General features: G+C 37.6%; 1 protein-coding gene across 1 annotated transcript in view; it reads right to left on the bottom strand.

Moving 5' to 3' along the window:
* Window positions 1–27719, bottom strand: part of TEX11 (testis expressed 11) — a 360742-nt gene that overhangs the window by 261479 nt on the left and 71544 nt on the right. Inside the window, exons 8-9 of the mRNA XM_055338036.1 lie at window positions 16217–16302; window positions 135–189 (exon numbers count right to left, since the gene is read on the bottom strand). Of these exons, the coding sequence (XP_055194011.1) occupies window positions 135–189; window positions 16217–16302 (141 nt within the window). The remainder of the gene's footprint in view (window positions 1–134; window positions 190–16216; window positions 16303–27719) is intronic.

The following is a 27719-nucleotide window of genomic DNA, read 5'->3' as shown; positions in this document are numbered from 1 at the left end:
ATGTACTGAGATATTAATGATGTGCCCAAAGGATAATTTACTCACAAAGTGGGGACAGACCATTGCAGTTTAATAACAATAACATAAAATATATTTCTTCCACCTACTTCCACAATATTTAACATGATCCTTACCAGCATTTCTGGCCCAACAGAATTCTTATCCATCTTCCCAATATCATAGCTTTGGCTATCATTAAAAAATATATATACATATATATTCATTTCAAATTTCATTTTTAAGATTATATATCACTAAGAAAACATGGCATAATTATACTTTATTCCAAATTTTCTATTTTGCACTACAATAGATTATTAGCCAATTAATACATAAATATCAATTATATAAAGCAATTCTTTCTAACTGTAGAAAACCATAATTTCTTTAGGATGTACAGCCAATAAATCAACACTATATTATTATTCTTCTCAATTTGGATATATATAGTATATAGTGCTTTAATGTATACTATCTATATAATGTTTTACTGCATTAAAAATAGCTTACATGTATATATGAGCTCTTAATGAGCACATTTTAAAGTCTAAGAAATATGAATATATTTTTAAAATAAATACAGGAGTTTTCACAGAAACAAATGCTTTAGCAATATTTATTAAGCTTCACAACACCCTTGTGTGGCACTATTAGTTCCATTTTGCAGCTGAATGAACCAATTTAGCAGTTAAGTGATTTCTAATATTTCCTAGTTTGGTACTGAAAATGAGAGTGAGGGGGTGGGGAGTAGAGAAATTTTATTTTCAGTCTATGCTTTAATCAGCAAACCATATTATCCATTGGACATTCTGATAGCCACAAATAATATATTAACATGAGCCTCAGGGTTTCAAAACCTAAAACCTAAAAAGCAAAACAAAAATTATTCACCATAAAATTGGTATCCCAAGGAAAGATGTCAAAAAAATTTTGGTGAAATGAACTAAATTGAAGACATTACTTTGAAATATTCCTTTTTAAAAACACCAAAAGACAGAATTACCAAACTGGGTTTTCAGATCACTAAGAAGGATATAATACTGGCCTAGTGATTCTAAGTTCTATCTCACAGAGGTCTCCTTTGGTATATTAAACCTACTTCCAGCTTTTAAAACAACCAGTGAGGATGAAATTTCTGCAATGCTGGTATAAGGAGCTCTTGGACCCTCTCCCCAGTTATATAACCATTTGCCTGGAAAAATCATTAAAACAACCAACCAGTTAAAGTCTTTGGAAATTTTCCTAAGGGCATATGGCAAATGGAAAAACATTTATTTAAGAAAAAAAAAAACAACTAAATCTCAGTGAGAACAGTGAGAGTCTGTGGCATTTGAGTCACAATCTGCTCCTATCCACATCAGCTCCCTGTGATGAAAACTACTCCAGATGGGTGCTATCAAGAAGGTAGTAATCCCCTTTCCATCCAGCTCCTAGACTCTTAGGCTATGGTTTCACCTAGGAAGGACAGGCATGCTAGCCTCTCTTATCCTCCCCAGGCCTGTGTTGTGTAAGTGCTATTCTGGGCAGGCAAAATTAGAGGACTGGGTATTCCTTTCCCCACTCAGTTCTCACTCTTATGGTAAAGGCTCTACCTCAGGTATGACAGGTCAAGAATACTGGGACCCTAATAATTTTCACCCAGACTGGCTCCTTAAGCAGAGGCTCCATGCCAGGAGGATATGCTCAGAAGATCAGAGGCTATATCCCCAACATCCACTCTTACACCAGGAGAAGCAAGCCATGCTCTTGCCACCAACTCCAGTAGTGTGACACAAAGGTTCTCCCCAGGAAGGAGAAATAGGCAATAAAGAAAAAAGAGCTCAGCATATCTGCCTGAGAGGATTGACTTATTTGGAATGGAGCAAGAAGTTCCTGCCTAAGGGCACTGTCAAAAACAAGGGAGATCTTGGTGGTAAGTAATTAAGAGGGAGTTGGTAGCTCGTGGTAATAGTAGCAACAAGTGAAACAGCATATTAGCAAGAATTTTAACACAGAGAACCAGGGACAGAGGCAACCAAGAAGAATAATTCAGGAGGTCACACTCACCCCTGGAGATACAGATTGCTACGAAATGCACTAGGCTGCACCCACCCAGGAGGGATCAGAAGGACATGTGGAGCAGACTAGAAAGCATTCCTGAAGGCACGCACAGATACATCAGCAAAGAACCCGGAGCCTGTGTGGCTCAAGGGGCTTAAGCAGAACCTCTTACCAAACACTGAAAATGTAGCTACTCTGATCCAAAATAACAGTAAGGAAGCCAAGCTTAAAAATCAAATCACACTTCCAGTTTTCAGTTACACATGTAAGGAACTTCGAAGTCATTACTTTGTCCTAACAAATAAAAACCTGAAAAAGACTAAAAAATCAACAACTGTCATTGGATCCATCCATAAGAGAAGGGAGGACAAAAGGCAAATTACTGCCCCCCCCCCAGAGATGGACAAGGAATTGTGGCTTACCACAGGAGGGACTCACCAGTGGAAACTGCCAAGAGAACCAGTGCTGAGGCAGGAAATTGTGAACAATAACTAACAGGTTGCTGGAGGCTCATTGTGAACAAGGCTGAAAGTTTAAAACTAGGAAAATATAGTCTTAGGGGCATACCCACCATATTGTCAGATTTAAAATACTCTTGGGCTTTGTCAGGAGTTGATGATAAGGAACCAATCTGTTCTTAAGAAGGCCTGCCCTCAGGGGAAACTAGTTAACTAGAGTCTATCTCCTGGAGGTATTATCAGAACCCAATTTACCTGGGGAAGAGAAATACTAAACCCTAGACTACTCTAGCCACACTATACCACCTAGGGGTGGAGGAAAAACTGAGAAATACTTGTGAAGTTCACAGTCCAAAGGCATATACTCACCAAAGGACTAAGAACTAAACACAGGACTAAAGAACTCTTACCCACTCCCAAAACCTAACCACCACATTACTAAAGGCCTATTTACAGCAGTTCCTTTTACCCAGTACATGTGAAGCTATCAAGAAAAAATTATAAGGCATAATGTGGAGGCCGAGAAAAATTAAGGCCATCCCGCCTAAAGTTTAGCATTAGCACAAGTACAGCCATCTTAGGTCCCTGTGAATAAAGCTGAACTTTAAGGGGAAAAACTGCAGAAATGTCCTCAATGTCCTCGGCAGGTAATCCCATATCAAAAAGACAACAGAGCTCAGAATTGCCCTCGGCAGAGAATCCCGTATCAGAAAGACAACAGAGCCCACGCCCATGGTAGAAAGTCCCATCTTAGAATTCTTCCACCCCTTTTGGAAATCCCCTAGACCAGCCTATAAAAAACCCAGCTGTAAACCACTTCGGGGTCCAAGTCCCTGCTCCGCTGTGTCGGGTACACTTTACTTGAGCTTGTAAATAAACCCTCGTGTGTTTGCATCGGTGTCGGCTCCTTGGTGGTGGTTTCTCGGATTCGCGATCTTGGGCACAACAATACCAAAAAGCAAAAAGCAAAAACAATTTGAATAGACAGAGCAAGCACTGGAACGAGACATGTGGGTACAGCCCATCCCTCTATTCTCATGCTCTCTCTCTCAAATAAACAAATCTTTAAAAAAAGAGAGAGAGAGAAAGAGAGAGAGAGAGAAATTGGGGTACCTGGGTGGCTCAGTCGGTTGGGCATCTGCCTTTGGCTTGGGTCATGATCTCACGGTCCTCGAATGGAGTCCCACATCAGGCTCCCTGCTCAGCAGGAAGTCTGCTTCTCCCTCTGCCCCTTTTCTCTGCCCCCTCCCACCCCTCATCCTATCTCTCTCTTTCTCTCTCTCTCTCTCTCTCTCTCTTTCTCTCTCTCTCTTTCTCTCCCTGTCTTATTTATTCACAAGATGAATAAATAAAATCTTTTTTAAAAATAGAGAAAAAAATCAATGAAACCAAACACAAGTATTTGAAATAATCAGTAAAATTGATAAGCCTCTAGCCAGGCTAAGAAAAAAAGAGGACACAAATTATTAATATCAGAAATGAAAGAAGGGATATCACTACAGATACCATGAAAATTTAAAGAGTAATAAAGAAATACTATAAATAACTCTGCCTACAAATTTGATAACCTAAATTAAATGGACCAATTACTTGAAAGGCACAAGCAGCCAAAACTCATACAATAAGAAATAGTTTAAATAGGCCCATAGCTATCAAAGAAATTGAATAAAAAATTAACAACATTCCAAAACAGAAGCATCAAGCCCAGATGTGTTCACTGATAAATTCTACTAAGTATTTAAGGAAGAAATGATTGTCAACTCTCTACAATCTCTTTACAATAGAAGCAGAAGGAATACTTCCTAACTAACTCATTCTGTGAGGCCAGCATTACCCTAATAATACCCCAAACCAGTCAGGTATTATAAGAGAACTATGAACCAATATATATCATGAACATGGATGTAAAAATCCTCAATAAAATATTAGCAAGTCAAACCCAAACAGTAATTTTAAAAAACTAAACATAACAAAGTGAGATTTATCTCAGGTATGCAACACTGGTTCAACATTCTAAAATTTCTATGGAATAGAATGAGATGAGAATAGGTAACAGAATATTGCAGGACAGGACTGCCACTACACAACTTCGAGACTTACAATAAAGCTACAGCAACCGGGGCACCTGGGTAGTTCAGGGAGTTAAATGTCTGCCTTTGGCTCAGGCTATGATCCCATGGTCCTGGGATAGATCCCCTGCTCAGCAGGCAATCTGCCTTTCCCTCTCCCTTTTCCTCCCTGTTTGTGTGCTTTATCTCTCTCTCTCCCTCTCAAGTAGATAAATAAAATATTTTTTAAAAAAGCTACAGGGATCCCTGGGTGGCACAACGGTTTAGCGCCTGCCTTTGGCCCAGGGCGCGATCCTGGAGACCTGGGATCGAATCCCACGTCAGGCTCCCGGTGCATGGAGCCTGCTTCTCCCTCTGCCTGTATCTCGCCGCTCTCTCTCTCTCTGTGTGACTATCATAAATAAATTTAAAAAATTTAAAAAGATACAGCAATCAAGTTAGTACATTATTACAGTAATCAAGAAATTGGCTAAAGAGACACCTGGGTGGCTCAGCGGTTTAGCGCCTGCCTTCGGCCCAGGGCGTGATCCTGGAGTACCAGGATCGAGTCCCACATCGGGCTCCCTGCATGGAGCCTGCTTCTCCCTCTGCCTGTGTCTCTGCCTCTCTCTCTCTCTCTCTCTCATGAATAAATAAAATCTTTTAAAAAAAGAAAGAAATTGGCTAAAGAAAATACAAATGGATTAGTAGAACAGAATAGAGGGCCCTCATAAATACATTCAACTCATCTTTGACAAAGAAGCAAAGGCAACAGAATGGATCAAAGACAGTCTCTTCAACAAGTGATACTTGAACAATTGGACATACAAGAATATAGACCCAGACCTTACATCTTTCACAAAACTTAACTCAAAATCAATCATAGAACTAGATACAAAGTGCAAAATCATAAAAATTTTAGAAGAAAACATAGGATAAAACCTAGATGATCTTAGGTATTGTGATGCTTTTTAAATTTATTTAATTTCTTTTTTATTTTCTTAAGTAGGCTCCATGGCCAATGTGGAGCTTGAACTCACAACCCTAAAATCAAGAGTCACATGCTCTACTGAGTGATCCAGCCATGTGCCCCCTCTGATGCCTTTTTAGATACAATACCAAGGAAACAATACATGGGAGAAAAGTGATAAACTAGATCTCATTAAATTTTAAAACTTCTGGGTTGTCTAGATGGCTTAGTTGGTAGAGCATGCAACTCTCAATCTCAGAGTTGTAAGTTTGAGCCTCAGGCTGGGTGCAGAGATTACTTAAAAATAAAATCTTTAAATAAATAAAAAAATTAAAAACTTCTGCTTTGTGAAAGACAATATCAAGAGAATTAGAAGACAAGCCACAGAGAAAATATTTGCAAAAGACACATCTGATAAAGAACTGATATCCAAAATATACCCAGAGGGATCCCTGGGTGGCGCAGCGGTTTAGCGCCTGCCTTTAGCCCAGGGCGGGATCCTGGAGACCCAGGATCGAATCCCACGTCAGCTCCCTCCCGGTGCATGGGGCCTGCTTCTCCCTCTGCCTATGTCTCTGCCTCTCTCTCTCTCTCTCTAGCTCTCTCTCTCTCTCTCTGTGACTATCATAAATAAATAAAAATTAAAAAAATTAAAAAAAATAAAAAATATATATACCCAGAAAAGCCTCTTACAACTCAACAGTAAAAAAAACAAATAGCCCAATTAAAACATGATCCAAAGTTCTTAACAAATACCTCACAAAAAAAGATGTACAGATGGCAAATAAGCCTATGAAAAAATATTCCACATCATATGTCATGAGGAAAATGCATATTAAAATAAAAATTAAATACCAGTACATACCTATCAGAATGGCCAAAGTCTAAAACACTGAGTCTAAAATACTGGTGAGAATATGGAGTAATAGAGGTCTCACACATAGCTGGTGGGAATATAAAATTGTACAGCCACTTTGCAATTTGGTAGTTCCTTAAAAAACTAAATATACTCTTGCCTTATGATCCAGCAATCACATTCCTTGGTATTTACCAAAAGGAATGGAAAACTTACATCCAGACAAAACGCTGCATGTAGATGTTTATATGTTTATGGCAGTTTTATTCATAATTGACAAAATTTGGAAGCAACCAAAACGTCCTTCATTAGGGAAATGGACAAATAAGTTGTGGTATCTCCAGACAATGGAATATTATTCAGCACCAAAAATAAATGATTCCAACTATATAACATTCCAGAAAAGGCAAAACAATGGAGACCAAAAAGATCAGTGGTTTATAGAGTTTAGGGAAAAGGGAGGTATGAATAGGCAGAACACAGAGGATTTTTAGGGCAGTAGAACTACTCTGTATGACACTAAAATGCTATAATGGTAGATATATGTCATTTTACATTTGTCTAAACGTAGAGAATATACAACAGCAAGAGTGAACCTGGAGGGAAACTACAGACTTAGGGGATTATGATGTGTCAATGTAAGTTCATCCTTAGTAAAAAATGTATCATTCTGGTGAGTAATGTTGATTAGTGGAGAGGCTTTGAATACGTGGGATCAGAGGTATGTGGAAAATCTCTGTACCTTCCTCTCAATTGTGTTGTAAACCTAAAACTACTCTAAAAAACAGGTTTTTATTAAAAAATCAAATAGTATGGGGTACCTGGGTGGCTCAGTCAGTTAAGCGTCTGCCTTTGGCTCAGGTCATGATCCCAAGGTCCTGGGATCGAGCCCCACATCCACCTCCCTGCTCAGTGGGGAGCCCACTTCTTCCTCTCCCTCTCCTTCTGCCACTCCCTTTGCTTGTGCTTGCTCTCTCTCTCTAATAAATAAATAAAATCTTTTACAAAAATCAAACTGTACTCATATTTGGAGGGTCTGAGAGATTGTACACATGCTCAAGGCTGCCCTCTCTGCCCTCTCAGGCATGATCAGGGCCTGGCTGAATGCAGGGTAAAATAGTTAATTCACTAAACTGTGAAAACAATCTCTAAGACAAATACATATCCAATTGCAAAGAGTGAATATCTAACTGGCTAAGTGACCTTAAACACAACCCTTGACCAATAAGTGGCTTACGTGGATGCAGAGGTGAAGCCTAGAAAGCCATAAAAAGACAAAAACAAGGGGAAAAATCCTGAGCAGGAACATTAGAGGTCATACCCTGTGAGAAAAATTTACCTCACAGAGTTAGTCCAAATGACCAAACAATTAAAAGAACAGTAAATTCCAGAAAGACATGAAACTGATATCCATACTTGCTGTAAGATATTACCCAAAATGTCTAGTTTTCAACAAAATATTACAACACATGCAATAAAACAGTAAAGTGTGACTTATACAGAGGATAAAAGGAAGGCAACAGAAACTGCCTCTGAGAGGTCCCAGATGTTGCAGTGGGTAGAAAAATACTTCAAAGTAGTTATCATAAATGTTTATAGAACTATAGGAAACTATATATTTAAAAAATTAAAGGAAGGGGACGCCTAGGTGGCTCAGTGGTTGGGCGTCTGCCTTCAGCTCAGGGCATGATCCTGGGGTCCCGAGATCAAGTCTTGCATTGGACTTCCTGCATGGAGCTTGCTTCTAGTCTGCCTGTGTCTCTGCCTCTCTCTCTGAGTCTCTCGTGAATAAATAAAATCTTCAAAAAAAATTACAGGAAGGTATGATGATGCAATGACACAGAGAATACGAGTGTAATAATCACAGAAATTATTTTTAAAAAGAACCAAATGGAAATTCTGAAGTTGAAAAGTAAAATAACTGAAAAGAAAAATTCACTAGACGCTCAACAGTAGACTTGAGCAGGCAAAAAAAAAAAGAATATATAAACTTGAAGATAGATTGATGGTGATTATACAAATCTGAGGAACAAACAGGAAAAAAAGAGTGGGAAAAAAGAACAGAATTTCAAAGATTGTCGGACATGATTCAACACAACAACATATGCATGAGAGTACCAGAAGTGGAGAAACAAGAGAAAGAAATAGAAAATTAGAAAATATATTTTAAAAAATGATGGTTGAAAACTTCCCAAATTTGAGGGAAAACAATAATCTACATATCCAAGAAGCTTCATGGGATCCAAGTAGGCTCACACATACATACACACACAAATCCATACCCAGACACATCATGGTCCAATTACTGAAAGTCAAAGATAAAGAGAAAATCTTGAAAGCAGTTAGAGAAAAATGATTCATTGTTTCAAAGGAAACCAGATTAACAGCTAATTCTTCATCACAAATAGTGGGTGCCAGAAAGCAGGGATGACGTATTTAAAGTGCTTAAAGAGAAAAAACTGCCAACTAAAAATCCTGTATCTAGAGAAACAATTTTTCAAAAGAAGAAGAACTAAATACATTCCTAGATAAACAAAAACTGAGAGAATTTCTTGCTGATCTGCCTTACAAGAACCATGAAAGAACATTCTTCAGGTTGAAAGCAAATGACACCAGACATTAATGTGAAGTCATATGAAAAAAAAGTGTTAGTAATTATTTAGAAAATTATAAAAGACAATATGATTACATATTTCTTCTCATTTCCTTCCTTATTTAAAAAGCAACTATATAAATATGAAAAAAATATTGTTGAGGCATTACATATGTAAGATAATTTTACTATGACAACACAAAAAGCGAGTGGGAATAAAGTTATAATTAGAGTAAGGAAATAACACTAAATGGTAACTTAAATCTATTAGAATAAATGAAGATAACCAAAACTGGTAAGAAGGTTAATATATAAACAGATTCTATAAAAATATTTATGCTCTCCTTTTTTCACTAGCCTTCTCTAAAGTATATATTATATAAAGCAATAATTACAACCATGTATTGTTGAGTTTTTAAACATATGTAGACATAACACATATAATTATATTAGCAAAAAAAGAGAAAAGGGAATAGTTATATAGAATTAAAACTTCTTTCAGTAGAAAGTTAATATAAATCTGAAGTAATGTCTAGTAAATTAAGAGGTACATTGTAAGCCCTAGAACAACCACAGGAAAGTAACTCAAAGAATATATAATTTTAGAAACTGTTAAACAATTTATTTGTTTTAAGATTTTAATTATTTATCCATGAGAGACACAGAGAGAGAGAGAGAGGCAGAGACACAGGCAGAGGAAGAAGCAGGCTCCATGCAGGGAGCCCGACATGGGACTCGATCCCGGGTCCCCAGGATCACACCCTGGGCTGAAGGCAGTGCTAAACCGCTAGGCCACTGGGGCTGCCCCTGTTGTTTAAATGGCATACTATAAGATACCCATTTATAAGACCCAGTAACTCCACTCCTAGGTATATACACAAAAGAAGTGAAAGCAGGGACTCACGTAGACACTTATATACCAGTGTTTATAGTAGCATTATTCACAATAACAAAAATGATGGAAAAAACCCAAGTGTTCATCATCTGCTAAATGGATAAACAAATGTGTTAAATCCATAAAATGGAACATTATTAACCCATAAAAAATGAAATACCGATACATGCTACAACATGGATGAACCTTGAAAGCACTATGTTAATAAGCCAAACACAAAAAGACAAATATAAAAAAGGACAAATATTGTATGACTTCACTCATATGAGGAACCTAGAAAATGCCAAGTCATAGAGATAGAAAGTAGAATACCAGTTACCAGGGGTGAAAGGAGTGGGGAGTTATTGTTTAATGGGTACAGAATTTGTTTAGGATGATGAAAACATTCTAGAAATACAGTGGTAATGGTTATTCAACGCTGTGAGTATACTTAATACCGCTGAATTCTACACTTAAAAATGGTTAAAATCGGGATGCCTGGGTGGCTCAGCAGTTGAGCGTCTGCCTTCAGCTTAGGTCGTGATCCCGGGATCCTGGGATTGAGTCCCACGTAGGTCTCCCTGCAGGGAGTCTGCTTCTCCCTCTGCCTATGTCTCTGCCCCTCTCTGTGGGTCTCTCATGAATAAATAAATAAAACCTTTTTTAAAAAATGGTTAAAATGGGGCAGCCCGGGTGGCTCAGCGGTTTAGCGCTGCCTTCAGCCCAGGGCATGATCCTGGAGACCTGGGATCGAGTCCCACGTCGGGCTCCCTACAGGGAGCCTGCTTCTCCCTCTGCCTGTGTCTCTGTCTCTGTCTCTGTCTCTCTCTCTCTGTTTCTCTCATGAATAAATAAATAAAATCTCTAAAAAAAATTTTTAATGGTTAAAATGGTAGTAAACTTTATGTTATGTATATTTTATCACAGTAAAATAAATTATTGGTAAAAAAAAAAGAATGAAGTTCTCATACATGCCACAACATGGAAAATCTTTGAAAATATTCTCCTAAGTAAAATATACCAGACAGAAAAGAACAGATATTGTATGATTCCACTTACATGAAATATCTAAGATAGGCAAATTCATAGAGATATAAAGTAGATTAGAGATTACCAGGGACTGGAGAAGGGGGAAGGAAGAATGGGGAATTAGTGTTCAAAAGTTACAGTTTCTATTTGAGGTAATGAAAAAGTTTTCAAAGAGTTTTTGAAATAGTTTGCAATGATGGTTGAACAACATTGGGAATGTAATTAATCCCCCTGAATTGTACACTTAAAATAATTAAAATAGCAAATATTATGTTGTATATATTCATTACCACAACAAAAAATAAATTTACTAATTTTCAAAAGATATTCACTTGAGAAAGTAGTAAAGGAAGAAAAGAGGGAATAGGTAAGTAGTCATGAGACATGTAGAAAACCAAAAGCAAAATGTCAGATATAAATCCAACAATAAATCAACATTAAAAGGCTAATGGATTAAATAAAATCAAATATCAGAGATATTCAGTTTGGATTTTTTTAAAAAAGATCCAGCTATATGCTGCTAACACAAAACACACTTTATTTTTATTAAAGATTGATTGATTGATTTAAAAGAGAGAGCACACACATGGAGGTGGAGGGCAAAGGGAGAGGGAGAGAAACTTTGTAGACTCTGCACTGAGCACACAGCCCCCAGGCAAGGAGCAATTTCACAATCCTGAGATCACAACCTGAGCTGAAACCAAGAATCAGGACACTTAACCAACTGTGCCACCCAGGCACCCTCACAAAAAACATACTTTAAATTAAAAGATACAAAGAGATTGAAAGTAAAGGTTGGAAAAAGATATACCATGTATACAGCAACCATAAGAAGACTAGCATGGCTACACTAATATCAATCAGACTTTAAGACAAAAAAATGTTACTAGAGATAAAGAGGGATATTTTAAAATGATAAAAGGGCTAATTCATTAGTAAGATATAACAATTAAAAGCATATATAAACCTAACAACGGAGTCCCCATAATACATAAATAAAGGTTGACAAAACTGAATGGAAAGACACAATTCAACAATGACAGCTGAGGATTTCAATACCCTGCTTTCAAGAAGACAGAACAACTAGGCAAAACATCAAAAAGGATTACAGAAGATTGAAACAACACTACCTACCTACAAACCTAACAACATCTATATCATACTCCACCCAATAATAGCAGACTACACCCTCTTCTCAACTGCACATAGAACATTCTTCAGAATAGAGCATATTAAAAATCCTCAGTAGATTTAACAGAATTAAAGTCACAGAAAGTATGTTCTCCATCTACGTGAAATTAGAAATCAAGAATTTATGTAGAAATTAAACAACACACTCCTAAATAACCAATAAGTCAAAGAATAAATCACAAGAGAAAATTAGAAAATACCTTGAACTGAGTGAACAGGAAAACCCAACATACCAAAATTTATGGAATGGAAAGCAGTGGTTAGGGGAAATTTTACATTAAAAGAGAAGTAAGATCTCAACTTTCCATGTTAGGAAATGGGAAAAAAAAAAGCAAACTAAATCCAAAGCAAGCACAAAGGGGAAAAGTCATAAAGATTACAGGGGGAATTAAATTAAATAACTGAAAAACAATAGAGAAAAACCAATAAAACCAAAAGTTGAAAAGGGCCAACAGTTGACAAACGTTTAACTAGACTGACCAAGAAAAGAAGAGAGAAGACTCAGTCAAAATCAGGAATCAAAGAGGGAACATCGGGATCCCTGGGTGGCACAGCGGTTTGGCACCTGCCTTTGGCCCAGGGCGCGATCCTGGAGACCCGGGATCGAATCCCACGTCGGGCTCCCGGTGCATGGAGCCTGCTTCTCCCTCTGCCTATGTCTCTCTCCCTCTCTCTCTCTCTCTCTCTCTCTGTGTGTGTGACTATAATAAATAAAAAAATAAATAAATAAATAAATAAATTAAAAAAAACACAAAACAAAGAGGGAACATCATTACCGACTTCTGGAGAAAGACTATTCCTAGAAGACTGGAGATCTAGTGTCCCAACTAAGTGCCGTTGTATAAACCTCTCTAACTGTGCATTTCCCTATCTATACAAGATGAAATTGACCTATGGCAATCATTTTCAAACTGTAAGCAAGCTAATCTTTTTTTTTTTCAAACAAAATCTTGCATAGACATACTACTTAACAAAATGATTAATGCCTAACTTCTCTGAATCAAGATGGGTATGTTAGAAAATTGTGGCTAAGTTTCCTTTATCTCTTAATGGAGATTCTGAAAAGCGTTCCGGTAGAACCAGAGAACACTAGAGAACATTGTTCCAAAATTACTGAATTAGATGATCTGTAAAGATTCTTACAGCTCTAAAGTGTTAGCTTTAGTAAACTATCTTCTTGTTATTAAAGAAGAAATTGCTGTTATACAATTCATTATATTTCCACAAGATGGTGCTAATACATTCCATTTACTATTAAAATAGGTCTTGCATAAGATTTTTATAGTTAATAATTTATCAGTCTAGGATTATATAATACCCTTAACTTTTTAAAGTCCTACTATATTACATCATTTTTATTACAAGCCTGTAATACAGATAACATTGTACCCATTTTTCAGATAAAGACATTGCAGCACATGACCCAAGGTCATACAACTGATTAGTAACAGATTTTCTACTGCTAGCTCTGTGATTGTTCCTTAGATCACACTGCCTGACTATAAATAATATTGTCAAATTCTCAAGATCTTGAGCTGAGGATAAAGGGAAAATAAAGGGATAAATATTAAGTAGCATTCAAACTGATACAAATTTCTCCAGGGCTCATCTACTGAATCATTACATTTGTGCATAACACACACATATTTCCTTTGTTATTTCCTTATTGGAAGACTTCTGGTGGGCCACATGGCTGGTTCAGTCAGTAAAGCATGCAACTCCTAATCTCAGGGTTGTAAATTTGAGCCTCACCTATGAGTAGGGATTACTTAAAAAAATAGAATCTTCTATGGGACACCTGGGTGGCTCAGCAGTTGAGTGTCTGCCTTTGGCTCCAGGTGTGATCCCAGGGTCCAGGATTGAGTCCCGAATCAGGCTCCCTGTGAGGAGCCTGCTTCTCCCTCTGCATATGTCTCTACCTCTCTGTCTGTGTCTCTCATGAATAAATAAATCAAATATAAAAAAATAGAATTGTCTAAAAAAGACCTCTGGTGATATATATTCCTATATAACTATAGTAAAGACTAAGCATTGATAAATAAAAATACTTCATAAATATTGTCCCTATTGTAAAAATAATAGCTATTTTTAAACCCAACATGGAAATTACATATCTGGTTCACTAACTCAAAGCACTATGAATTTAGAAAACAGTAGTGTAATTTTTGCTGAATTCTCCTCTTTTGATTCAATGAGAGATACAAAAAGTATTATACAAGCAGGAAAAAGACACACTTCACATGAGGATACTACATGCAGAGTAAAAATGATTCCTAATAGGAAGCAAGTTACATTAGCTACCAACTGAGACAGGTTTTAGATTAATTTTAGAGAAATTAAAAGTAATGTTAGAAGAGGAACTCAAAAATTACTCCTACTCTAACATACTATCTAACCAATTATTTATTCACGTCCAAAAAATCTAGCAGCACTGAGTTTAGGTTGTGAGGTTTCTTAAAGAAAATATAAACTGTAATCATGGTCTCAGACGGATGCTGAAGAAACCATGCTTTCTTTGGATTCTGAAAAGGAAAAAGCAGCACAGAGCTTTCACACAAAAGGTTAAGAAATACTCTCAATATAACCTACAAAAGGACTCTTCAGGAATCAAAGCAGTCTCTGACCTGTAAGTCAAAGAAGGAGGGTATATTTCACTTATTAAGATCAACTAGATTATTTTTTATAGAACATCTTCAGGGTTTATCCAATTCTCCATTATTTTGTCCAATTCAAATGTCTTCTGTCATTTTTCCAATTTATCCCACTGTCCCTAATAAGAGATCACCAATTAGGAATTGCCCTATGCATAGTCTTTGGCTCTGTTTCATTCCATTAATTTTTCTTATTTACAGTCAATTTTGAAAAAACTCAATTCCTTAAATTCTTCAAATGCATTTCAATGATTCTTATGTCTTTCTTGTCATTTAACATATTAAAAGATCTTTTAAAAACTGTGAAAAAAATTTAAAAGAACATAAAGTAAAATGTTAATGAGCACTTATGAATGTGGGATTTACAAAGGACTGAATGGATACTTTCAAATTGTATATAACCTCCTTAAGTTAGTCACTGTTTTCAAAAGACTTAAGCCTATAGAAACTACACTCACTCTTCATTGCCTTGTTCTGGTGTAAAATTTATAGAGAAATGTGTTTAATTAGCAGCTATTTATTCCTACGGTATCACCAACTGCTCCCAATAGTTTTCTTAACACATAGATAATTAAAGCACAAAGAATAAATTTTCCAAATATCAGCAGTATATGACAGAAAATGTGGCTGTTTTCTTTATGATATAGTTACTTGGGAAGTCAACAAGTAATCCACATTTGATTTCACTGTAATAAATATTAGAATAAATAGTGGACTTGCCTCATTAGTGTTCATTTATAGTAAAGAGCAAACATATTACCTAGAGATAGCAGCAATAGCTACCATTTGTTGACCGTTTCTGTCTCCCAAGCAAGTTACTGAACACTCTACAATACATGCATTAATGTATTTAAGCTGTACAATAATTCTAAAAAGTAGGTATCACAGTATTACCAATTTCCCACTGATGCCATAGATGACTCAAATTTTGACTGAGTTCATCTAATACTAAAAAGACTATCCACTGTGCTAAAATTCCTATTGTTAATAACATGGATAATTATTTTTGCCTCTTTTAAAATACGTTAAAATGTGATTTTTCAGGGCATTTGAAAATACATTACCAAGTTATTTTTATATCCCAAAAAGAGGTGGAAAATATAATCAAGCAGAGATTAAAATCATATATAATAACCACGGCTAGAACTCAAGTTCTTCCTGGTTTCCCCAAACTCATCCTGATGCTACTCTTTACCCACCCACCCTTATACTCTGAGGTTGGCAGACACCAATATATAACAAAGCAAAAAAATTTTTCATATTCTTGATGGAGATACAAAGGAGGAATGAAAGAACATACTCTTACATTATATTAAGAATAGAATACATTTTCCTATCAACTGGCAACATACAAGAATGAACATCACATGTTAAATGAAATAAATTTAGCATGTTGGCTTTTGAAATCAGAGAATGTTTAAATTGACAAAGTACCATATAGTCAATATTAACCTAACTGCATGATGATATTCCTAAATTCACACTCATTACTTTTGTTTATATTACCTAAGCCAGAAAGAACTTTCTTCATATTTATTCTGCTTGTGGGTTTCTACTCCAAAGTTGTAACAGAGAATGTGAAGATATCCAGTCTGCAATATTAAAAAAAAAGTCAGATTTATTATTTCTTTAACATTAAAAACTTTGTAATAGTTCAAGGGTCTTTAAGGCATAAAGTATTCCATACATCAAAATAACCCACTATTCCTTATTAAAACCTCCCAATTATATAAAGAGGAGCTACAAAACACTCAGTTGGGGTATTAGTTATATATGGAAAAGTAACACAATACATTACTGTTAGAACTTGAAAGTTACTTTGGAAGAGGAAATGGGAAACTTAATCATTGTCCAGCAAAAGGACAACCTCCTTTGTAGGTTGCCAGATCCAATAAGAGGCATTAGACCAATGAATATAGTCAAAGAAAAAAAATCACCATAAAAGGGGATTGGGATTTTTTTTTCAAAATCAAGACAACCTTTAAAAATTTTTGCAGTTCTGAAATATGTCCAACACATTGTCTAGTCATAGTGCTTATTAGGAATAGTTCAATGAACCCTCTTTGACAAAAGTTTTCTTTACATAAATTACAACTGAGATAAAAGTAGGAATGAGTATGTGAATGGTGCCATAGGAAAGCACTTTTTATGGATTGTCAGCATCTCAGTCTCTGCATCAGTGCCATATCTTACATAATTTTCATCTGTCAAAATACTGGGAAATGGCTTAAGAGAAAAATTTTAAATAATTTAAATAATTTATCCAAATATCCCTTCAGTGTTTATAAACATCATCTATCCAGAATCTGATTATACACATATAATGGAGTCCTTTCTAAGTTTTACCTGAGTAAAACTTCTTCAATTAAGAGTCCAAGATCTGAGGCCAGTTATTCATAAATAATGTGTAAAGACCTGTTTTCCTTCAAAAAAAGTTTCCTTTTGAATTATAGTACATTCATAAAGAAATTCAATATGCACGCCTGAGCACTTCAGAGCTACTGTATATTTGAATCTAACATAAAGAATAGTCTTGGTAATGTGGGTCTGGCAAGAATCCAGAAGTACTTAAATGCATTCTTGACATTTCAGCAGAAAAAGCTTAACTCATTACATGCCCCAGATCCCATAGGTTCACACAGGGCCACATCAATTATACAGCTATACTGGAATAATGCAGCTCACATCCACTTGCTGCAGAGAGGCCTGTAACTAACTTGTACAGAAGAAAACGGAAAATAAAACTTTTGATGAACATCTAAGTTTATTAAGTCTTTATTCAATTTCCCGAGGATTTGTCTCTGCCCTCACAATACCTCAAGTGTACTTACATTAAACACTACTTCCTAGGGAAAAAGAATACAAAATAATAACAAACTTACAACAACAAAGCTATAAAATACTAAAATATCTTTTTAATAAACCCACAGCATATTTTCAATGTGATGACAAAAAAAAAATCTTTTAACACCAATACTGCTCTATGCACCCAATCATTTTTACATTCAATAATATTTACAAAGCAATCTCCTAACTCTCAGGCACTATATTTCAGTCATTACAGATAAATCAGTGAATAAAACAGACAAAAAACCCTGTCTGAGGTATGAGGTACTAAGATTCATAAAAATATCTCTTTAAAAATATCTTCCCAGGGCAGCCCGGGTGGCTCAGTGGTTTAGCGCTGCCTTCGGCCCAGGGCCTGATCCTGGAGACCTAGGATCGCGTCCCACGTCTGGCTCCCTGCTTCTCCCTCTGCTTGTGTCTCTGCCTATCTCTCTCTGTGTGTCTCTCATGAATAAATAAAGTCTTTTAAAAATAAATATAATAAAAAAATATCTTCCCAGCCTTCCATGGAGTGCTAACCTCTCATTTTGCAAGCAATATACAATGGGAAAAAAATACAAAGAAGGTAGATCTAGAAATCTGTAGCTATATTGGCCATATAGAAAGGGACTTATGGAAGCTCCAGGACCCATGGGATCTCTACAACCTCCAGCCACTGCTAAATCTACCACCTGAGAAAGACAGCTCCAACTGAATACTTCTTTTACAATGCCAACATGAGATTATATGGATGATTTTTATTTTTTTAATTATATCTTTGTCCAGATGAGGCTACTAATAAATGACCTTTAAATCCAGAGTTCAGAGTTTGTATTTTATGTGGAAGGGGGTTGATAGAACTATATTGTTAGGACACTCATGATTTTTATTTTAAAGGTCAATAGAATTTTTTACTGTGTCTTTGATGAGCTTAAGGTTTAGATAGGGGATCTGAAAGTATATGGCAAGAAATCATATGATGAGAAGAAATGATCCAAAAGGTTAGAGAAGAGCTAACATGTCATTCACTTAAAAGGAATTAATGACTTAAATAAACTGGCTCAATTTCCCCAATAAATTTAGCATTTTGGCTTTTGAAATCAGAGAATGTTTAAACTGACAAAGTACCATATAGTCAATATTAACTTAACTGTATGATGATATTCCTAAATTCACATTCTTTAATTTTGTTTATATTACCTAAGCCAGAAAGATTTGTTATATATCATAAATCTTCTAATTCAGCCCTTTCCTCTCTCTCTACATGTGTTTTTCCCTTTATCAGCACTAACTCTGTGTGAGAAACCAAGAGTTTTCTTTTTCCTAAACACTATGTTAAGAGTCTCCTTTCATATATTTTCATATACTATTCAAGGTACATTTATTCTCCAAACCACATTAAAGAAAGCTGTCTGTCTTTTAATAATTTACAATGTGAAATAGAAAGCAACAGAACCAGAGCTAAAAGAAAGAAATGGTAAAAACATGGAAACTCAAACAATCCAAGAGATTTTACAGAAAATTTTTTAAATTAGTAAGAGTTCAGAAAAGTTGTTGGATATTAAATGAACACTTTTTTTATTGGAGTTCAATTTGCCAACATATAGCATAACACCCAGTGCTCATCCCGCCAAGTGCCCCCCTCATTGCCCATCATCCAGTCACCCCAGCCCCCCGCCCACTTCCCCTTCCACTACCCCTTGTTCATTAAATGAACACTTAAAAGCAGCTGCATTTGGGACACCTGGGTGGCTCAGTGGTTGAGCGTCTGCCTTGGTTCAGGACATGATCCCAGAGTCCTGGGATTGAGTCTGCATCAGGCTCCATGCAGGGAACGTGCTTCTCCTTCTGCCTATGTCTCTCATGAAAAAATAAATAAAATCTTTTAAAAAATAAAAATAAAAATAAATAAAAGCAGCTGAATTCTTATACATCAATAACAATTTGAAAATATAATCTGAGCTATAGCTTATGATAGCAAATGAATATGAAATATTTTTATACAAAAAAGTACAAAACTATGTTGAAATACATTTTAAAAATTATATAAATTAGGATTTATCACATTCATGGATAGGAAGACTCAAAACTATATAGATAGTGATGCTCTCCAAATTAATCTAGAAATTCAATGCTATTTCAATCAACATCCCAATAGCTTTTTACCAAACTATCTCTAAAATGAATATGGAAAAGCAAAGTCTCAAAAAAGCTAAGACAATGGTGAAGAAGAACAAAGTAGGACCTGTCCTACCAAGACTATACTAGGTTTAGGGGTGACTGGCTGGCTCAGTCATTGGACCATGAGAGTCTTGATCTTGGGCTTGTGAGTTCTAGCCTCACATCTGGTATAGAGCTTACCTAAAAACAAAATCCTAAAAAAAATAGACTAGGGGTGTCTGGGTGTCTCAGTCAGTTGAGCATCCAATTCTTGGTTTTGGCTCAGGTCATGATCTCAGGGTTAAGAGATGGAGCCCCAAGTCAGGCTACATGCTCAGGAGTGAGTCTGCTTGAGAATCTCTCCCTCTGCCCCTTCCCTTGCTTGTACACACTCTCTCTCAAATAAATAAATCTTTAAAAAAGAAGACTATACTAGGTTTAATAATGTCCTCCCAAAATTAATGTTTACCTGGAATGTTTATCTGTGAATGTTAGCTTATTTGGAAATAGGATATTTGCAATATAATCAAGACAGGCAAAATTGGATTGGGATGAACCCTAAAAGGACTGGTGGACTTATAAGTAAACAGTACTGGGAAACACAGATAAGTAAAAATGTAATTCTAAAAAACCCCCAGGGGATTCATCTAAACCAAAGGAATGTGGAAAAAGTAAAACAGAGAAGCAAAACAGAAAAAAACAATATAAAACAAACCAAAATAAGCCAGCATTAAGTTCCTATTAAAGACATCAGACTGGAAGATGGTGGAAGAGTAGGGTCCCCAAGTCACCCGTCCCCACCAACTTACCTAGATAACTTTCAAATCATCCTGAAAACCTATGAATTCGGTCTGAGATTTAAAGAGAGAACACCTGGAATGCTACAGTGAGAAGAGTTCGCACTTCTATCAAGGTAGGAAGACGGAAAAAAAATAATAATAAAGAAATAAAAAAGCATCCAAGGGGGAGGGGCCCCCACGAGGAGCTGGGCTAAGGCCAGCGGGGAGTGCCCCCAGGACAGGAAAGCCCAGGCCCAGAGAAGCAGGAGCTTTACCAACCTTCCCAGACAGAAAGGCGCTAGCAGGGAGCTCGGGCAGGACCCCAGGAGGGGCGGGGATGCCCTCAGGCTCCCAGGGGCACTAACAGAGGAGTTGCGCCTGGGAGAGAGCCTGCCACACCCCGCAGCCGAGCTCCCTAAAGGGCTGGAGCGTGGGCCCGGTGGGCCCGGGAGCAGCTCCAGTGGCAGCTCAGGCGGGGGCTCCGCCCGGAGGGGGCTGCATGGCCCCGGGAACACGATTCCAACAACACAGGCCCTGGAGCCCAGGGCGCTGGGGGACACAGCCCAAGATCCGGCGATCCCCCTAGAACAGGCCGAGGCCGGGAGGACACAGGACAGCAAGGATGCTCCTGCCCCCGGGCAGCCCCGAGCTGTGCAGACTGGCACCCCCCGCCCCCCGGAGCATCCAGGCCCCTGCGGACTGGGAGCTGCGGTAGTTACTGTGGGAGCTGACTTCAGGGCTGGATAGCTGGCTGCCGCCACCGTTGTTACTCCTGGTGTCACCTTGTACCTGGGACTGAGTAGGGGCCTCCCAGGATAAACAGCTCCCACTGAGCTCTGCACTTCGCAGGGGGCAGGGCAGCTCCCCCAGGTGCACACACCTGAGAATCAGCACAGCAGGCCCCTCCCCCAGAAGACCAGCTAGAAGAACAGGGGAAAAGCAAGTTATTGACCAAGTAGCACTGGAAAGTTCCAGGGGAAGTCGAGAGATTTACAGTATATAGAATCAGAGGAAACTCCCCATTGTTTTTTGTTTTCTGTTTGTTTCCCCACACACCGTTTTTTTTTTTTTCTTTTTCTCGTTTTTCCAGTACAACTTGCTTTTGGCAACTCTGCACTGAGCAAAATAACTAGAAGGAAAAACTCAACTCAAAAGAAAGAATCAGAAACAGTCCTCTCTCCCACAGAGTTACAAAATTTGGACTACAATTCAATGTCAGAAAGCCAATTCAGAAGCACAATTATAAAGCTACTGGTGGCTCTGGAAAAAAGCATAAAGGACTCAAGAGTTCATGACTGCAGAATTTAGATCTAATCAGGCCACAATTAAAAGTTGATTAAATGAGATGCAATCCAAACTGAAGGTCCTAATGACAAGGGTTAACAAGGTAGAAGAATGAGTGAGTGACATAGAAGACAAGTTGATGGCAAGGAGGGAAACTGAGGAAAAACAGAAAAACAATTAAAAGATCATGAGGATAGGTTAAGGGAAATAAATGACAGCCTTAGAAGGAACAATCTACGTTTAATTGGGGATCCCGAGGGCACTGAAAGGGACAGAGGTCCAGAAACTGTATTTGAACAAATCATAGCTGAGAACTTCCCTAACTTGGGAAGGGAAACAGGCATTCAAATCCAGGAGATAGAGAGATTCCCCCCATAAAATCAATAAAAACCGCTGAACACCTCCACATTTAATAGTGAAACTTGCAAATTCCAAAGATAAAGAGAAGATCCTTAAAACAGCAAGAGACAAGAAATCCCTAACTTTTATGGGGAGAAGCATTAGGATAACATCAGACCTCTCCACAGAGACCTGGCAGGCCAGAAAGGGCTGGCAGGATATATTCAGGGTCCTAAATGAGAAGAACATGCAGCCAAGAATACTTTATCCAGCAAGGATCTCATTCAGAATAGAAGGAGAGATAAACAGCTTCCAAGATAGGCAGAAACTGAAAGAACACGTGGCCACCAAACCAGCTCTGCAAGAAACATTAAGGGGGACTCTGTAAAAGAAAGAGGACGCCCAAAGAAATAATCCACAAAAACAGGGCCTGAATAGGTATCATTATGACACTAAATTCATATCTTTCAATAGTAACTGAACATGAATGGGCTTAATGATCCCATCAAAAGACGCAGGGTTTCAGAATGGATAAAAAAGCAAGACCCATCTATTTGCTGTCTTCAAGAGACTCGTTTTAGACGTAAGGACACCTACAGCCTGAAAATAAAAGGTTGGAGAGCCATTTACCATTCAAATGGTCCTCAAAAGAAAGCAGGGGTAGCCATCCTTATATCAGGTAAAGTTTATCCCAAAGACTGTAGTAAGAGATGTAGAGGGACACTATATAACTTAAAGGATCTATCCAACAAGAGGACCTAAAAATCATGAATATTTATGCCCCGAATGTGGGAGCCACCAAGTATATCAATCAATTAATAACCAAAGTTAAGACATACTTAGATAATTGTACACTTATATACTTGGTGACTTGAATATAGGGCTTTCTACAATCAACAGGTCTTCTAAGCACAACACCTCCAAAGGAAAAGAGCTTTAAATGAAACACTGGACCAGATGGATTTCAGATATTTACAGAACTTTACATCCAAACTCAACTGAATACACATTCTTCTCAGGTACACATGGAACTTTCTCCAGAATAGACCACATACTGGGTCACAAATCAGGTCTTAACCAATACCAAAAGATTGTGATCATCCCCTGCATATTTTTGGACCATAATGCTTTGAAACTAGAACTAAATCACAAGAAGAAGTTTGGAAGGATTTCAAACACGTGGAGGTTGAGGACCATCCTGCTAAAAGATGAAAGGGTCAACCAGGAAATTAGGGAAGAATTAAAAAGATTCATGGAAACTAATGAGAATGAAGGTACAGCCATTCAAAATCTATGGGATACAACAAAAGCAGTCCTGAGGGGGAAATATATTGCAATACAAGCATCCATCCAAAAACTGGAAAGAACCCAATTACAAAACCTAACTTTGCACCTAAAGGAGCTGGAAAAAAACAGCAACTAGATCCAACACCCAGCAGAAGAAGAGAATTAATAAAGATTCGAGCAGAACTCAATGAAATAGAGACCAGAAGAACTGTAGAAGAGATTAACAAAACCAGGAGTTGGTTCTTTGAAAGAATTAATTAGATAGACCATTAGTCAGCCTTATTAAAAAGAAGAGATAAAAGACTCACATTAATAAAATTATGAATGAGAAAGGAGATATTGCCACCAACACCAAGAAAATACAAACAATTTTAAAAACTTATTATGAGCAGCTATACGCCAATAAATTAGGCAATCCAGAAGAAATGGACGCATTTCTGGAAAACCACAAACTACCAAAACTGGAACAGGAAGAAATAGAAAACCTGAACAGGCCAATAACCAGGGAGGAAATTGAAGCAGTCATCAAAAGCCTCCCAAGACACAAAAGTCCAGGGCCAGATGGCTTCCCAGGGGAATTCTATCAAACATTTAAAGAAGAAACCATACCTATTCTACTAAAGCTGTTTGGAAAGATAGAAAGAGATGGAGTACTTCCAAACTCGTTCTATGAGGCCAACATCACCTTAATTCCAAAACCAGACAAAGACTCCACCAAAAAGGAGAATTTTAGACCAATATCCCTGATGAACACAGATGCAACAATTCTCAAAGAGATACTAGCCAAGAGGATCCAACAATACATTAAGAAGATTAATCACCATGACCAAGTGGGATTTATCCCCGGGACACAAGGCTGGTTCCACACTCATAAAGCATTCAATGTGATAGATCATATCAGCAAGAGAAAAAACAAGAACCATATGATCCTCTCATTAGATGCAGAGAAAGCATTTGACAAAATACAGCATCCATTCCTTATCAAAACTCTTGAAAGTGTTAGGATAGAGGGAATATTCCTCAGCATCTTAAAAGCCATTTACGAAAAGCCCACAGCAAATATCATTCTCAATGGGGAAGCACTGGGAGCCTTTCCCCTAAGATCAGAAACAAGACAGGGATGTGCACTCTCACCACTGCTATTCAACATAGTACTGGAAGTCCTAGCCTCAGCAATCAGGCAACAAAAAGAAATAAAAGGCATTCAAATTGGCAAAGAAGAAGTCCAACTCTCCCTCTTTGCAGATGACATGATACTGTACAGAGAAAACCCAAAAGCCTCCACCCCAAGATTGCTAGAACTCATACAGCAATTTGGCAGTGTAGCAGGATACAAAATCAATGCCCAGAAATCAGTGGCATTTCTATACACTAACAATGAAACTGAAGAAAGAGAACTTAAGGAGTCAATCCCATTTACAATTGCACCCAAAAGCATAAGATACTAGGAATAAACCTAACCAAAGAGGTAAAGGATCTATACCCTAAAAACTACAGAACACTTCTGAAAGAAATTGAGGAAGACACAAAGAGATGGAAAAATATTCCATGCTCATGGATTGGCAGAATTAATATTGTGAAAATCTCCATGTTACCCAGGGCAGTTTACACATTTAATGCAATCCCTATCAAAATACCATGGACTTTCTTCAGAGAGTTGGAACAAATCATCTTAAGATTTGAGTGGAATCAGAAAAGACCCCGAATAGTCAGGGGAATATTAAAAAAAGAAAACCATAGCTGGGGGCATCACAATGCCAGATTTCAGGTTATACTACAAAGCTATGGTCATCAAGACAGTGTGGTACTGGCACAAAAAGAGACACATAGATCAATGGAACAGAATAGAGAACCCAGAAGTGGACCCTGAACTTTATGGTCAACTAATATTCGACAAACCAGGAAAGACTATCCACTGGAAAAAAGACAGTCTCTTCAATAAATGGTGCTGGGAAAATTGGACATCCACATGCAGAAGAATGAAACTAGACCATTCTCTTACACCATACACAAAAATAAACTCAAAATGGATGAAAGATCTATTTTTTTTAATGACAGTCACAGAGAGAGAGAGGCAGAGACACAGGCAGAGGGAGAAGCAGGCTCCATGCACCGGGAGCCTGACGTGGGATTCGGTCCCGGGTCTCCAGGATCGCGCCCTGGGCCAAAGACCGGCGCTAAACCACTGCGCCACCCAGGGATCCCTGGATGAAAGATCTAAATGTGAGACAAGATTCCATCAAAATCCTAGAGGAGAACACAGGCAACACCCTTTTTGAACTTGGCCACAGTAACTTCTTGCAAGATTCATCCATGAAGGCAAGAGAAACAAAAGCAAAAATGAATTATTGGGACTTCATCAAGATAAGAAGCTTTTGCTCAGCAAAGGATACAGTCAACAAAACTAAGAGACAACCTACAGAATGGGAGAAGATATTTGCAAATGACATATCAGATAAAGGGCTAGCATCCAAGATCTATAAAGAACTTATTAAACTCAACACCAAAGAAACAAACAATCCAATCATGAAATGGGCAAAAGACATGAACAGAAATCTCACAGAGGAAGACATAGACATGGCTAACAAGCACATGAGAAAATGCTCCGCATCACTGGCCATCAGGGAAATACAAATCCAAACCACAATGAGATACCACCTCACACCAGTGAGAATGGGGAAAGTTAATAAGACAGGAAACAACAAATGTTGGAGCGGATTTGGAGAAAGGGGAACCCTTTTGCGCTGTTGGTGGGAATGTGAACTGGTACGCCACTCTGGAAAACTGTGTGGAGGTTCCTCAAAGAGTTAAAAATAGATCTGCCCTACGACCCCGCAATTGCCCTGGTGGGGATTTACCCCAAAGATACAGATGTAGTGAAACACCGGGACACCTGCACCCCAATGTTTATAGCAGCAATGTCCACAATAGCCAAACTGTGGAAGGAGCCTCGGTGTCCATCGAAAGAAGAATGGATAAAGAAGATGTGGTCTATGTATACAATGGAATATTACTCAGCCATTAGAAACAACAAATACCCACTATTTGCTTCGACATGGAGGGACCTGGAGGGTATCATGCTGAGTGAAATAAGTCAGAGAAGGACAAACATTATATGGTCTAATTCATTTGGGGAATATAAAACTTAGTGAAAGGGAATAAAGGGAAAGGAGTGAAAATATCAGTGAGGGTGACAAAACATGAGAGACACCTAACTGGGAAATGAACAAGGGGTAGTGGAAGGGGAAGTGGGCAGGGGCTGGGGTGACTGGGTGATGGGCAATTAGGGGGGCACTTGATGGGATGAGCACTGGGTGTTATTCTATGTGTTGGCAAATTGAACTCCAATAAAAAATTTTTTAATCAAAAAAATTTAAAAAAAGTCATCAGACTGAGTACACACAATTATCTCTGCCCTTTTGAAACTCCAATAAAATGACAGTACAGGGAAAATATTGCTGTAAAAAGCACATACCAAAAGTCACCATCTTATCAATTTTAAGTGTAAAATTTAATAGTTTTAACTCTACTCATATAGTTGTGCTAAAGATTTATAGACGTTTTCATCTTGCAAAACTGAAACTGTTTACCCACTAATCAATTCCTCATTTCCAACCCTTCTCCTAAGCCCTGTCAACTATCATGCTACTTTCTGTTTCTATAAGTTTAACTACTTTAGATACCTCATATAAATGGAATCATACAATATTTGGATTTTTATCACTGTCTTATTTCTGTTAGCATACTGTCCTCAAGGTTCATCCATGCTACAGCATTTAACAAAATGTTTTCTCTTTAAGGCTGAATAATATTCAATTGTATGTGTATACCACCTTTTAAAAAATCCATTCGTTGGTGGACATTTAAGTTCCACCTCCTAGCTATTGTAAATAATGCTGCAATATACATGAGTATAGCAAATATCTCTTCAGGAACCTGCTTTCAGAAAATGAAGAGGAGGGGCACCTGGGTGGCTCCGTTGGTTAAGTGTCTGCCTTCAGCTCAAGTCAGGATCCCAGGATCCTGGGATCAAGCCCAGTAGCAGGCTCTCTACTTAGTGAGGAGCCTGCTTCTCCCTCTCCCTCTGCCTGCCACCATGTACTTGTGCATGCTCTCTCTATCTCTGTCAAATAAATAAATAAAACCTTTTTTAAAAGAAAGAAACTGAAAAGGACAGAAAAAAATGGGGAAAAATTCCATGCTGATGGATTGGAAGAACAAACACTGTTAAAATGTTTACACTACCCAAAGAAATCTACACATTTAATGCAATCTTTATCAAAATACCACCAGCATTTTTCCCAGAGGTAGGACAAGTAATGCTAGAATTTATA

Source organism: Nyctereutes procyonoides, unplaced genomic scaffold (assembly GCF_905146905.1).
Source record: "Nyctereutes procyonoides isolate TBG_1078 unplaced genomic scaffold, NYPRO_anot_genome, whole genome shotgun sequence".
Lineage (NCBI taxonomy): Eukaryota > Metazoa > Chordata > Mammalia > Carnivora > Canidae > Nyctereutes > Nyctereutes procyonoides.
Note: the sequence above shows the minus strand (reverse complement) of the source record. Positions and strands in the feature narration are given on the sequence as shown.